This window comes from Lepidochelys kempii, chromosome 1, assembly GCF_965140285.1.
Source record: "Lepidochelys kempii isolate rLepKem1 chromosome 1, rLepKem1.hap1, whole genome shotgun sequence".
Taxonomy (NCBI): Eukaryota; Metazoa; Chordata; order Testudines; family Cheloniidae; genus Lepidochelys; species Lepidochelys kempii.
In genome coordinates this window covers 217,001,048-217,014,366 of record NC_136380.1, presented here as the reverse complement: position 1 = coordinate 217,014,366, position 13,319 = coordinate 217,001,048, and the positions used below count along the sequence as shown (strand labels likewise).

Sequence of the window (13,319 nt, the reverse complement as noted above, 5' to 3'; positions counted from 1 at the left end):
GAATCTCCAGGTGTTTCATACACAGGCTAGAAATCCCTTTAGCCTGGGTCCAGCACTTCCTGCAGTTCAGTCTTTGGTCCTCAGGAGTTTCCAGGAGTCTTATTGTGTGGGGAGTGAAGACCCCAGATGATGTCACTCCCTGCCTTATATAGCTTTTGCTTATGGCGCGAACCCTTTGTTTCAAAGCTTGGTTCCCAGACCAGTTTATGGAAAAATACTGACATCCCAAGATGGAGTCCAGCATCATGTGGCCTGGTCACATGTCTTTGTAGTGTCATAGCAGCCATTACTTACAGGCTGTCTGGAGTGTTCTCAGGAAGGCTTACCAGCTGGAGGATAAGCATCTCCTAAGGCCTATTGTTTTTCCGAATGGCCCATTAACCTGAATAGGCCCTTTCCCACCCACTATCTAGACTGAAAACATCTTGTCTAGTGGGCGTTACTCAGGTGTAACTACATTTGAAGTATAGATACATAGTCAGTATTCATAACTTCAGATACAAAAAAGAATAAATGCATGCAATAAGGATAATCATATTCAGCAAATGATAACTTTTCCAATGACACCTCACATGACTTATCTTGGATAAAATCCATCATAATTATGTCATAATCATATTATAATACTATCACTGTGACAAATATGGGGTGCATTGCACAACGATTTTCCAGCAAAGACTGCGCAAGCCTCTGTTCGGGGCTAATGGAGGGGGATTGGGACACGGAGGAAAAGGGAAAATAGCTACATGGTGATATCCCCTATCCTGTATACTCCCCTGCATCACTGTGTTTGCGTCATGCGAAGCAAACTCAAATTTCCCATAGAAAATAAAAAATATCTAGGGGATGCTGCATAAATCCATAAAAAATGCATTGAGCTGAACATGTGCTTGGCATCACTATATGACACTGTCCCACAATCATGTCGTAATTTATTCCTCACAAAGCAACAATTGTCCATCTCCTGCAATGCCAGTATGATTGCCCAGGAGTCACCACAGAATTCTCTGCTTTCTGGTCATGTACAGCTCTGTCATGGGCTCTAGCCCCAGCACATTATATTTCAGCTTCTTGGGAATTTGAAATATAAACGCCAAGTAACCTGCTAGATGGTTTGGTTTGCTCAGGATTTTCAGGGTCTCAGGTCCCTAATCACCACACAGTTACTGAGCTGTCTGTGAAATATACATTAGGGCAGGTTTTTCTCGAATGCAATAATTGAGACTGAAATTTCTCATTATCAGCTTCAACTTCAGTTTCTCAAGCTGGTGCAGCAGCACCTCGGGTTCCCATGAACCAGCTACTGCTGAGGAGTTTGTTCCCCTGCCAAACACCTGGATCATTCTCATCCTCTTAATACCAGCCATACAGGTTACAATCCCTGTATTATTTAAATCATATCTGGGTCCCACATTCAATTTTAATCCTATTGTTAATCAGTTCTGGAATCTTTGGGCCAGATTCACTCCCTGCATTGCACGAGCACATGCTGCTGTAACACATGGCCTAGGCCCCCCAATAGTGTTAAGTCTGCCTGGAGCTGGGACACAGCTTGGCAAAGAGCCTGCAGCCCCCTCTGTGCTGGAGGAATGAGAGCAGCCCTGGAACTGGGCAGGGGCAGCCTTGAGGGAATGAAACCAATGTGGCCGTGAGACGCCCTGCTACAGCACCTCTGCCATGCAGCTTGTGCTGGTCGGGCTTCTCTAGACTCCAGCTAGGATTCAAAGCTTCTGTGTGCCAGCAGAAACCCTGGGGGAGGGAGGGAGGAAGGGGTCCCACAGCATAAATCTTCATACTGGAAGAACTTCCAGTACCCTCACGCGCACTAGGCATTGCACACTGCACCCTACCTCACCCCCCCTCACCCTCTCTGTGGCAGGAATCAGCTCTGGGTTTATTTGGGAAAATCCTGCTCATATCACACATGCAAAACTTCTACTGGCCTCAGTGAATGGATGGGGGAGTGAGGAGCCAGGACTTGGCCCTTGGAGCTGTTCGATTCTGGACCAAACAGACATTTCTGTTGAATCCCAAATTATTGATGTATTTATTGGAATTTAAAACACTAAAGTGACGCCTAGCCAAGGCTCTAGGCACCCGGATGGTATGTGTAACACACAAATTCCAGCAGAATAAAGTGACCATTTCAATAGGAACTCAGCTAGCCAGACATCTACAGAAACTCCTTCCACCCCTTTCTCATTATGTGATACACAGCCTGTGTCCTTCCCAACCCCCACCCCTCAAACAAGTGTATTATGCAGTGTGCCCAAAAGGTCACCAAATTTGCGCTATTTTGGCCCAAAGGGTGAGCTAGTCCTAGAGTCCAGGAGCCCTCACAGAGAGCACCCTGCCCGCCACCCCTCTCCTTTATAAAAGGGGGAACCAGCTTGGGCACCCTCAGAGAGACTGGTCGCAGGCCATTTAGGACTTTATAAATCATCATCAACACCTTAACCTCCACCCATAGATAGGCAGCTAGTGCAGACCCTCCAGCATGGCTGTAGCATGCTCCCAGCCAGATGCGCTGCTCAGTGAGTCGCTGCCATTTACACCAGCTTCGTTCTCTGAATGGTTTTAAGGTGCAGCCCCACACAGAGGTCATTGCAATAGTCCAATCTCAAGGTAAAAACAGCCTCTGTAACAGTGGCAAGGTCCAATCCCAAAAGGAACAATCACAACCTCCAAGCCAGACATGGATGGTAAAAAGCGGACTGTAAAAGTTACCACCCTAGTTCTAGTTAACCCAGCTCCCCTGGTGAAACACAGAGGAGACTTACCTGCTATGACCTGAATTGTGAGGAGGAGAATCCATAGCACCGGAGTGGAGACATGTCCCTTCATTGCCAGCCTGACTTGCTATCCCCTCCTCTCAATACTCTGGCTGCCCCTAAACACCTGCCAGGGCTCCTCTGTGTCTGACAAGTGAGAACAAAGCAGTGGAAGGGAAATATATAGATTCAGAGACTGGCATCAGCTGCGGGAAGGAACCAATAGCAAACCCATCTGCCTTTTTAGTTATTATCAGTGGTTTTATCTGTGAATGTATGAAGCTAAAACATCCAATAAAACTCAAAAGCAACAAACATCACCATATATGAGTGATGAGCCCCCTCCTGACGTCAGGTTTACCACAGCCTCAGATCATTGGCTAAACCCCATCTCTGGTGCGGGAAGAAAAACTGCTGTACAAACTGTATGTATCTAAGCTGTCTCTCACCCTCATAGATTCTATATTGTATTAGACATCAGTTGGGAGACATTAGAGGCAGATGATTTTATAAACTAGGGAAGAAATCCCATGTGCCAAAGGTGATCATTACAAGACCAATTCCCAGTGTAGGACATGCCCAATTGTAGACAAGGACAAATCACTAGAACCAGGTTGTGTCACTCAGGTCAGCCGTTGTACAAGAGAAATTACCCAGCACCACCTGTAATATTGACAGTTGCCCTACTAATAGACCTTGGGGTTTCCTGCCTAGACCATGATCATTAGTGGCAGAGGCAGATCTTTGGGCTTCCTGAGTAGGCCATGACCCTCTCTTGCAGTAGCAGGATGTTTAGCACACATTATGCCCATCAGTGCTGTCAGTAGGGGGAAGACTCCTTGGAAACAAGTTTACTTGATTCTTGGGACACAGACAATTAACGTAACAGGCACAAGGCAAGGGGCATATAGCTCAGAATAATGACTGGCTGGCATCACACCTACCTCAGGCTCTTCCTAAAGAGAACTGTTACAAATACTTGGATTAAGGGAAACATCTTTAACTCTTTACCTCTCCCTTTTCTCCCATGCTGCCCTTTCTTTATGGAGAAAACTCCCCGAAAAAATCTGTGCAGCCAACACCTGATCCTTCTTCGAATCCCTTCTTGAGATCCCTCCCTCTGTTGTGATTCCGGAAAAACACTTGACAGTGACTAGCTTGGCAGGTGAGGAGCTCTGGGTGTGCCTCTTGCCCTTCCTTCCCTCTCCTTATTTTAACCAACCTCCGCTCCCCAATCCTGCCATTCCCCCTCACTCAGCCCTATTGCGACTTAAACAAACAATAATGACAAAACAGGAAATTGTACCAGTCATCACCATGTGAATTTGCTTCTGTTATTTCTCCCCTCTCCAATCCTGCATCTGTTCTTGAGTCTTTTGAACTGTCAGGTCTCTGGAGCTGGGAGTGTGTCTATATTTGTGACCTGAATGGGCCTTTGGGTGCCTCAATAATATAAATGTAATAACTATTTGATTATTAATAAGAATAATTAACAATTTATCCATCTCCTGTTTTATTATCAGGGGGTTTAAAGAAGAAAGAAGAAGGGCTGCAGCAGTTAAAAATAAACCAACCTGGCTTTGAGGGGAAGTGAATGCCGCTATAAAAATTAAAATATCTATATCTATATCTATCTATCTATGTCAGGTAACCTATTTATCCACTTCTTATTATATTTTCATATTCAATGCTATTATAAATGCTGGAGGGGAAGTTGGGTTTGTGGGTGGAGGCCAACGGCTCGCAACCCGCCATGTAATAACCTGGCGACCCCTTGAGGGGTCATGCCCCACCCCCCAGTTTGAGAACCCCTGAAGGTAATTATAGGTCTGTGAGGCTGACATTGGTTCCAGGCAAAATAATAGAACTTCTGATATGGGACTCAATCAATGGAGAATTAATGAGTATAATTTAATTAATGACAAAGAACATGGGTTTATCGAAAATGGATCCTGTCAAATTAACTTGATGTCCCTTTTTGGTGAGATTACAAATTTTGTTGATAAATAATGTTCAACTTGGTTTGGATTAAAAAGTGGCTCCCTGACAGGTGTAGCCTTTGATAAGTTTAGGGTGCAGATTGAACAGGTCACTAATAACAGGTTTCTTACTCAGGGAGCGACCTAAGATTGTTATCAAGTGAGACTGGTGAATCACACAAATAGGAACAGGAAGACTTTGTTTAAATGTATTTAAAATCCAAATAAATCCAAGCATAAGCATAATTATATGAAAACATATATATGTAAGCAGAGCCAGAATGAGCTCTACCCTGACATCTGGAGCTGAGCTGTGGAAAAGGACTTTAGGAGCTGATCTCGTTTGCATGGGCACACCCACCCCGCCTAGCATGATGGGACTGCTTGCCCAAATGGTCACTTTGGATGCTGTGGGATCCCAAGTCTCTTTGTTATTGGGACAAGAGTAATAAAGTGTTGTTATTCTGGTTATGTGATTCAAGGACAGTAGAACTGTACTTGGCATTTTATGATGGAGGGACTTGCCCTCAACTAAGTAGCACTCGCTAGTCATGGGACATGGGGTCCAAAGCCCAGTGACCTGAGAGAGGCTCTGGGTAGGTATGTGTACCTGGTAGTGTGGGTGACTAACACCACTTTAACCCTTTCTTTCTCTACTGTGTAATAACAGAGCTAATTTTGACTCTGTTAGGAGTCTTGTTACATGTTACAGAACTAAAATCATGATACCTAGGTCTAAGAATCTGCAAACATCTTCTTTACCCCTTTCCTTATGTCCCCCACACATCTGGGACCATTTTTGATTTAGGTCTCTGCCCCCTGCCCATATTTGTCAATGTGGGGCCCACAATTTAGGTTTTGCTTACTAGCATTATCTCTTTTTGTGTCATTCTTTTTGCAGTGGTATCAATACATAAATATGGTTTCTCTAAATCCCCACAAAGACCCTAGAAATCCATTATTTCCAGCTTCTGTGGTGTCCTTGTGTATCCTACGATACATATTGGAAACTATTGTAAAAATCTATAATGTTTGGTTAAGCAGTTATGCAAACACATTTCCTACAGAGGCTATCATAACAACTAACAGGCCCACTAGGCCTCAGCTTATTGTCAAGCCCACCTTAGTTGTTACACAGATTGTTATGTAAACCTACTTGCATGTCTTGCATTACAGCTCCAATAGCTTCTTTTTTGCTACCTTCAAGCTTTTTAATATGCCTTAACACATGATTTATTATCTAATTTTGCACACTCAGATCAAGTTGGGGTTACAGGTCAACAGAGGTCTCAAAATGTAACTGTAAACAGGGATTTATCATCGAGCTGGTATGTTTCTAGTGGGGCCCTGCAGGGATCAGTTCTTGGCCTTATGTTATTTAACCTTTTTTATCAGTGTCCTGGAAGAAAAGATAAAGTAATCACTAATAAAGTTAGCAGATGACAACAGACTGGGTGAGTAGGACAGGTCACTGATACAGAATGATCTGGATCACTTGGTAAGCTGGACACAAGCAACTAATATGTGATATAATGTGGCCAAATGTGAAGTTATCCATCTAGGAACAAAGAATGTAGATCCTGCTTATAGGATGGGGGAACTTTATCCAAGGAAGCTGTCATAAATATAAAGGGAAGGGTAAACCCCTTTAAAATCCCTCCTGGCCAGAGGAAAAATCCTCTCATCTGTAAAGGGTTAAGAAGCTAAAGGTAACCTCGCTGGCACCTGACCAAAATGACCAATGAGGAGACAAGATACTTTCAAAAGCTGGGAGGAAGGAGAAAAACAAAGGGTCTGTGTCTGTATGCTGCTTTTGCCGGAGACAGAACAGGAATGGAGTCTTAGAATATTTAGTAAGTAATCTAGGTAGGTATGTGTTAGATTATGATTTCTTTAAATGGCTGAGAAAATAGCTGTGCTGAATAGAATGAATATTCCTGTCTGTGTGTCTTTTTTGTAACTTAAGGTTTTGCCAGAGGGAATCTCTATGTTTTGAATCTAATTACCCTGTAAGGTATCTACCATCCTGATTTTACAGAGGTGATTCCTTGACTTCTATTAAAAGTCTTCTTGTAAGAAAACTGAATGCTTTTTCATTGTTCTAAGTTCCAAGGGTTTGGGTCTGTGGTCACTTATGCAAATTGGTGAGGATTTTTACCAAACCTTCCCCAGGAAGTGGGGTGCAAGGGTTGGGAGGATTTTGGGGGAAAGACATGTCCAAACTACGTTTCCCAGTAAACGCAGATAAAGTTTGGTGGTGGCAGTGGAAATCCAAGGGCAAAGGGTAAAATTAATTTTTACCTTGGGGAAGTTTAACCTAAGCTGCTAAAAGTAAGCTTAGGAGGTTTTCATGCAGGTCCCCACATCTGTACCCTAGAGTTCAGAGTGGGGAAGGAACCTTGACAGAAGCAGTGACTCTGAGAAAGATTTGGGGCTCATGGTGGATAATCAGCTGAACATGATCTCCCAGTGTGATGCTGTGGCCAAAAGCATTAATGCAATCCTTGGATGTAGAAAGAGGGGAATATTGAGTAGGAGCAGGGAGGTTATATTACCTCTGTAGTTGGCACTTGTTCTACCGCTGCTGGAGAAACTGTGTCTAGTTCTGGTGACCAATATTTAAGAAGGATTATCAAAGAGAATGTTAGGGGGTGACTGGATCACAGTCTATGAGAACCTACATGAAGAATAAAACTTTGGCAAGGGGCTCTTAAATTTGCAGACAAAGGTATAACAGGATCCAATGGATGGAAGTTGAAGGTTAGTAAATTCAGGCTAGAAATAAGGCACTATTTTTAATAGTGAGGATAATTAACTATTGGTATGACCTACCGAGGGTTGTGGTTAATTCTACTTTGTTGACAATTTTAAAATGAAGAGTGGATGTTTTTGTTAAAGTTAGGCTCCACTCTAACAGGAATTTATTCAGGGGAGTCCTGTGGCCTGCCTTAGATTGGTCAGGCTAGATCAGAGGTGGGCAAACTATGGCCCACATCCGGCCCATGGGATCATCCTGCCCAGCCCCTGAGCTCCTGGCCCCTCCCGCATTGTCCCCCCTCCGCCGCAGCCTCAGCGCACCACACCGCCAGCGCTCTGGCCCACCGCTCCTGTCGGGCAGTGCGGGCGGTGGGGCTGTGAGCTCCTGTGCGAGCTCCTGCTGCTCTGAGCAGCATGGTAAGGGGGTGGTGAATGGGGGGGGGGGGTTGGATAAGGGCTGGGGGTCCTGGAGGGAGTCAGGGGACCGGGAGCAGGGGTCAGTTGGATAGGGGTGGGAGTCCCAGGGGAGCTGTCAGGGGGTGGGGGTGTGGATAGGGGTTGGGGAAGTCAGGGGACGGGAAGCAGGCGGGGTTGGATAGGGGGTGGGGGCATGGGAGGCAGTTATGGGCAGGGGTCCTGGGACGAGGTGGTCAGGGGACAAAGAGAAGGGGGGGTTGGATGGGTCGGGTGTTCTGAGGGGGGCAGTCAGGGGGCGGGAAGTGGGAGGGGACAGATAGGGGGCTGGGGAAGGGACCAGGCTGTTTGGGGAGGCACAGCCTTCCCTACCCAGCCCTCCATACAGTTTCGCAACCCGATGTGGTCCTCGGGTCAAAAAGTGTGCCCACCCCTGGGCTAGGTAATCACAATGGTCCTTTCTGGCCTAATAATCTCTGAGTCTTTGTGTTGTGGGTCAGGCATCAACCCACATGATCAACTGAAATTTGCTCCACTTTTGCCTCCCAGGACACCAATGTCTATAATCAGTGAGGTTCCGGGAAGAAGCTGCCTGTCATATTTCCTACCTCCTCTCCCTGAAAACAAGAGGTGGCAAGGAAAAGGGATTTAACACAGAGTGACTGGCCCCTTTAAGGGGAAATGGGCCCAGCCCCACCCGTGACTCTCTCCATGTGGGGAGAATGACAGTGCGTCACATGACACAATCTGGCCTTAGTTAGCCTAGCAGTTTGGGCAGAAAGGAGCAGTGGCAGTGGGCTGCAGAAGTTGCAGAAAGCAAGAAGGCTCCTGTAGGAGACCCTCAGGGTGCAGGGGAGAAAAGGTAGGTATGACTGGGAGTTACCTGCCAAGGCAGAGAAGAGGCCAGGCTCCAGGAAAAGCTCTGGGAATCAGTGCTCTGGTAAGGATTAAGACCAACTTTGTTTAAGGAGAGTGTGAAGCCCAGGAGGGCGGAGGAGACTGTTTCTGTTTGTGTTGTACTTGCACTCCCAGTGGGGAAACCCCAGTTTGTGCTCCCATGAGAGAGAGAAGAACTGTGAGTTGAGCTCAGGAGGGATGTGTTGGGAACACTGGGGCATGGCCACTAGGTAACTCGAGGGGATGGAAGACCACAAGTGTCGATGAAGCCCCCTCGCACTAGGCCCCGGTGTCCTTGGTCCCGCCTCCTGCCTGGAGGCACTCGCAGCAGCTCTGTGTGCTAGGCCCAAGTGTCCTTGGCCCCCCCGCCTGGAGGCACACACAGCAGTTATGCTGAGAATCTGCAACAGTATGTTGCAGAGTCAGACTGCCTGAAACTAAGCAAGGCCAAACAGGGGAGATATGGAAGAACAATGCTGAATAAAGCAGCTTTATGTATAGTTTAACAAATGATACAGAGAATCAGGGAACTAGCTGGGAACTGGATTGGCTGGCTATATGGATACTTGGAGCAGCTTGCTATTGGATAAGTATGCTGGGAAAAAGGATGTATAAAAGCCTGTGTAACTTCCTGCTCTGTTGTGCAGGATTTGAGATTTTATTCTCCCTGTACCTTTTTGCAGCTGCAAATAAACTTTTCTGCTTCTCCACCCCGTTGTGATTATTGGGTGTAGCACACCGGGTAACGAACCACTCCAGCTGTTGTTCAGCCTCTCGGCACTGGGTGCCGGCAACAGCTTTTGGCGTCCCTGGGTGGGCTCAAGGCTGCAATTTAGCCTTGCCCGGACCCCTCCTGGAGGTCGAGGATTGCGGCGAGAACCAACGCCCAGCGCGCACCGGTGAGTTCATCGGGGGCCTCGGAGGAGACGCAATTTGATCGACCCCAGAGGGCACAACGGTGCAACGCACTCATATAGTGGAGAAGCTGTTGTGGACCACGGTGAAAAACCGGTCCCTTAGACGTGGGGGAGGAGCAGCTGCAGGGCCACGGTGAAGAACCGGTCCCTTGGATCAGGTAGGATCCTTTTAAAATCCGGATTATATGCTCTGTTGGAACCTGGGGACGCCCAGAGTTACCCTGTAGGTATGGGACAGGGACAGAGCTCAGAGGTTAGGGCACGGTGTACGCCCCTAGAGTGCATTCTAGCAAACTGGAAGGTATTTGGTGCGGATCCGATGACTAAGAGCCAATTAAAACAATTTTGTACAGTTGACTGGCCTCAATATCAACTAGAGGACCAGGAGTGGTGGCCACCAGGAGGGTCAATTAATTACAACACGATCCTCCAATTAGTTTTGTTTTGTCAGTGAATGGGTAAATGGAATGAACATATGTATGCGCATTTGTTTCTGACTTTATGTACTCGACCAGATATTTTACAGCGCTGTAATCTGACTCCAACTGGTTTGGTAGCAGCTAATGTTAGTCCCCAGACCCCAACCCCCACTGTAATGGCAGAGCCGGTGTCCCCTTCGGCCCCCACACCCCCACCGTATAAGGGTAGGATGCCTCGGGTTACAGAGATTGCCCCCTCAGTGGTACTCTATCCTTTGCTTACCGAGACTGTTGTGGCTTGCCCAGGGGCAGACGGACGTCAGGCTACCACTATGCAAGTTTACACCCATGTGCCATTCAATCCAATAGACTTAGCAGCTTTTAAAACACAGGCTGGGGAATTCTCAACGAACGCAAGCAGGTTTATTTCAGTCTTTAAGGGGTGCCTCAGTAGTCACAAGCCGATTGAGACGACTGTAATATCCTCCTGAGAACCCTGTTGTCTGAGGTGGAGAGGGATCAGGTTACAGCTAAGGCAAGGGGAGCGTCAGCTTTCAAGCGAAAGAAAGGAATCTGTCAAGTTCCTCTCCAAATAATTGTGAGCGGCTCAGGGCATTTCTGGGTATGGCAGGCTTTTGCAGGATATGGATCCCAGAGTTTGGACTGTGGGCTAAACCCCTGTACGACTGTGTAAAAGGAGCAGATCATGACCCCTTCTATTGGACCCCAGAGGCTGACAGGGCATTTAAAATCCTGAAAAGAAAATTAATGGAAGCCCCAGCTCTGGACCTGCCAGATCTCTCTAAGCCGTTTCGGTTGTATGCACATGAACGAAGGGGGGTGGCCCTAGGAGTGCTCACACAGCTGTTAGGAGCATGGAAGCGTCCTGTGGCTTATTTTTCTAAGCAATTGGATCAGGTTGCAAAGGGTTGGCCGGCATGTTTACAGGCAGTCGCAGCTACTGCCCTATTGCTTGAGGAAGCCGAGAAGCTAACATTGGGAGGGGTTATGCAAATCTATACTCCCCATATGGTCCGAGCCTTATTGGATGCAAAGGGAGGGCTTTGGCTCACCCAGGCTCGGATTGCTCGGTACCAGGCTAAGCTGTTAGAAAACTCTGAAGTCACCTTACAGCTTTGCCCCTCCCTTAACCCAGCCACTCTCTTGCCAGAAACAGAGGAACAGAAACATGACTGTTTAGAGATCATAGATGTCCAGTACTCCAGCCGTCCGGATTTAAAGAATGTACCCCTCCCAAATGCAAATTATGAGTGGTACACTGATGGTAGCAGTACTGTAATAGATGGGCAAAGGAGGGCGGGTTATGCTGTTGTGACGCTCCATGACACTGTGGAAGCTGAAGGTTTGCCTGCTGGGACCTCTGCCCAGCTTGCCGAATTAATAGCCCTGACCCGTGCACTTGAACTGTCAAAAGGAAAGCGGGTCAACATTTTTACTGATTCAAAGTATGCTTTTGGTGCGCTGCATGCTCATGCTGGCCTATGAAAGCAAAGGGGAATGCTGACAGCCCAAGGCTCCCCAGTCAAGTACGGGCCCCAAATCCTCCAGCTCCTAGAAGCCGTACAACTCCCCTCGGAAGTGGCGGTGGTACACTGTAAAGCCCATCAAAGGGAGGATCAAGATGTGGCCAGAGGTAACGCCCGGGCAGATAGAGAGGCTAAGCGTGCTGCCACCCTGCCATCCCCTCAGGCTGAGAACGCCCATATGCATGCCCTTATCCCATCAGTAGGGGAGCTTCCAACCCCTCAGTACTCTGGGGAGGAGAGACAGCTAACTGACAAACTCAGTCTTCGGGAAAAGGAGGGATGGCTCCATTCCCCAGAAGGGAAGGTCCTCTTACCAAAGGGCCTAATCCGTCCAGTGCTGCAGAAACTACATCAAACCACTCATGCTGGCAGGGAAGCACTTATCCAGCTAATGGGAAAATACTTTATCACTTCCGGACTCCGACCCCTGGCTGCCCAGGTACAAGCGGACTGCTTAGTCTGCCAAAAGAATAACCCCCGACCGGGACATCCTGTGCCACCAGCTGCCCTAGAACCCACTGCGGGCCCCGGACAAGTGTGGCAAATAGACTTTACTGAGTTTCCCCGGACCCAAGGGTTCAAATATCTCCTTGTTATAGTGGATCGGTTCAGCGGATGGCCAGAAGCCTTCCCATGCCGTAACTGCACTGCCAGGACAGTGGCCCTCAAGTTTGTTAAGGAGATCATTCCTCGCTTTGGACTCCCCCTGTGGATGGAATCTGACAATGGGACACACTTCACGTCAAAAATCATTCAAAGCATCTCACATGCCTTACAGATCCCCTGGAGACCGCAAGCCAGTGGTGTAGTGGAGCGTACCAATCAGACCCTTAAACGGCATCTCTCAGAAGTGTGCCAAGAAGCCTCACTGCGATGGCCTGATGCTTTGCCCCTCGTCCTACTCCGTATCCGCGTTCTCCCAAAGGGTAGATTAGGGCTCAGTCCCTTTGAAATTATGTTTGGAAGGGCATGGCCCATGAATGGCACCCCGGTTCTGTCAGGGGAATGGGAGTTGGGTAATGTTTTTTTGTCACAGTATATGTGTTCCCTGTCTGCTGTTCTCTTGTCTCTTCACAGGTATACCAAGGATTCCCAGCCTCTCCCCTTGGACTCTCCCGTTCACTCCTTACAGCCCGGTGACTCTGTGCTTGTTCGCACCTGGAAAGACGAGCCTCTCCAGGAAAAGTGGAAAGGACCCTATACCGTCCTGCTGATCTCCCATACAGCGGCAAAGATCGAGGGACACAAGAACTGGATCCATCACTCTCGTCTGAAGGCAGTACCTGCCCCCTCGTCAGCAGAACAGTGGACCGTCCAACCTGCTGACTCCTCATCTAGTGACGATCTCGGGCTAAAGCTACTGTTTAAAAGACACAAATAGCGGGCTGGGGTTTGTCGTCCTGGCTTGGTGGTTTATTTAGCCTGCTATTGAAATTTCTCTTTCCTGTACTGCTTGTATTACTGGTATTATGCTGTGCGGTATTATGTGTCAGGGCCCTTTTGCAAAAGTTGTTAAGTCATTTTCTTCAGGGCTATCACAAAGTGCTTATGCAAAGTCATATTGTAAAGAAATAAGTAGCCCAAGTGAGAAAACTCAGAGCCAAGGCTGTTGAGTGTT

At 47.5% G+C, this 13,319-nt stretch overlaps 1 protein-coding gene across 1 annotated transcript in view; it reads right to left on the bottom strand.

Annotated features, from left to right (window-relative positions):
* Positions 1-2,844, bottom strand: part of LOC144930242 (scavenger receptor cysteine-rich type 1 protein M130-like) — a 58,345-nt gene extending 55,501 nt beyond the window's left edge. Inside the window, 1 exon segment of the mRNA XM_078851789.1 lies at positions 2,781-2,844. Coding sequence (XP_078707915.1) covers positions 2,781-2,844 — 64 coding nt within the window.
* Between the last annotated feature and the right edge of the window lie 10,475 nt (positions 2,845-13,319).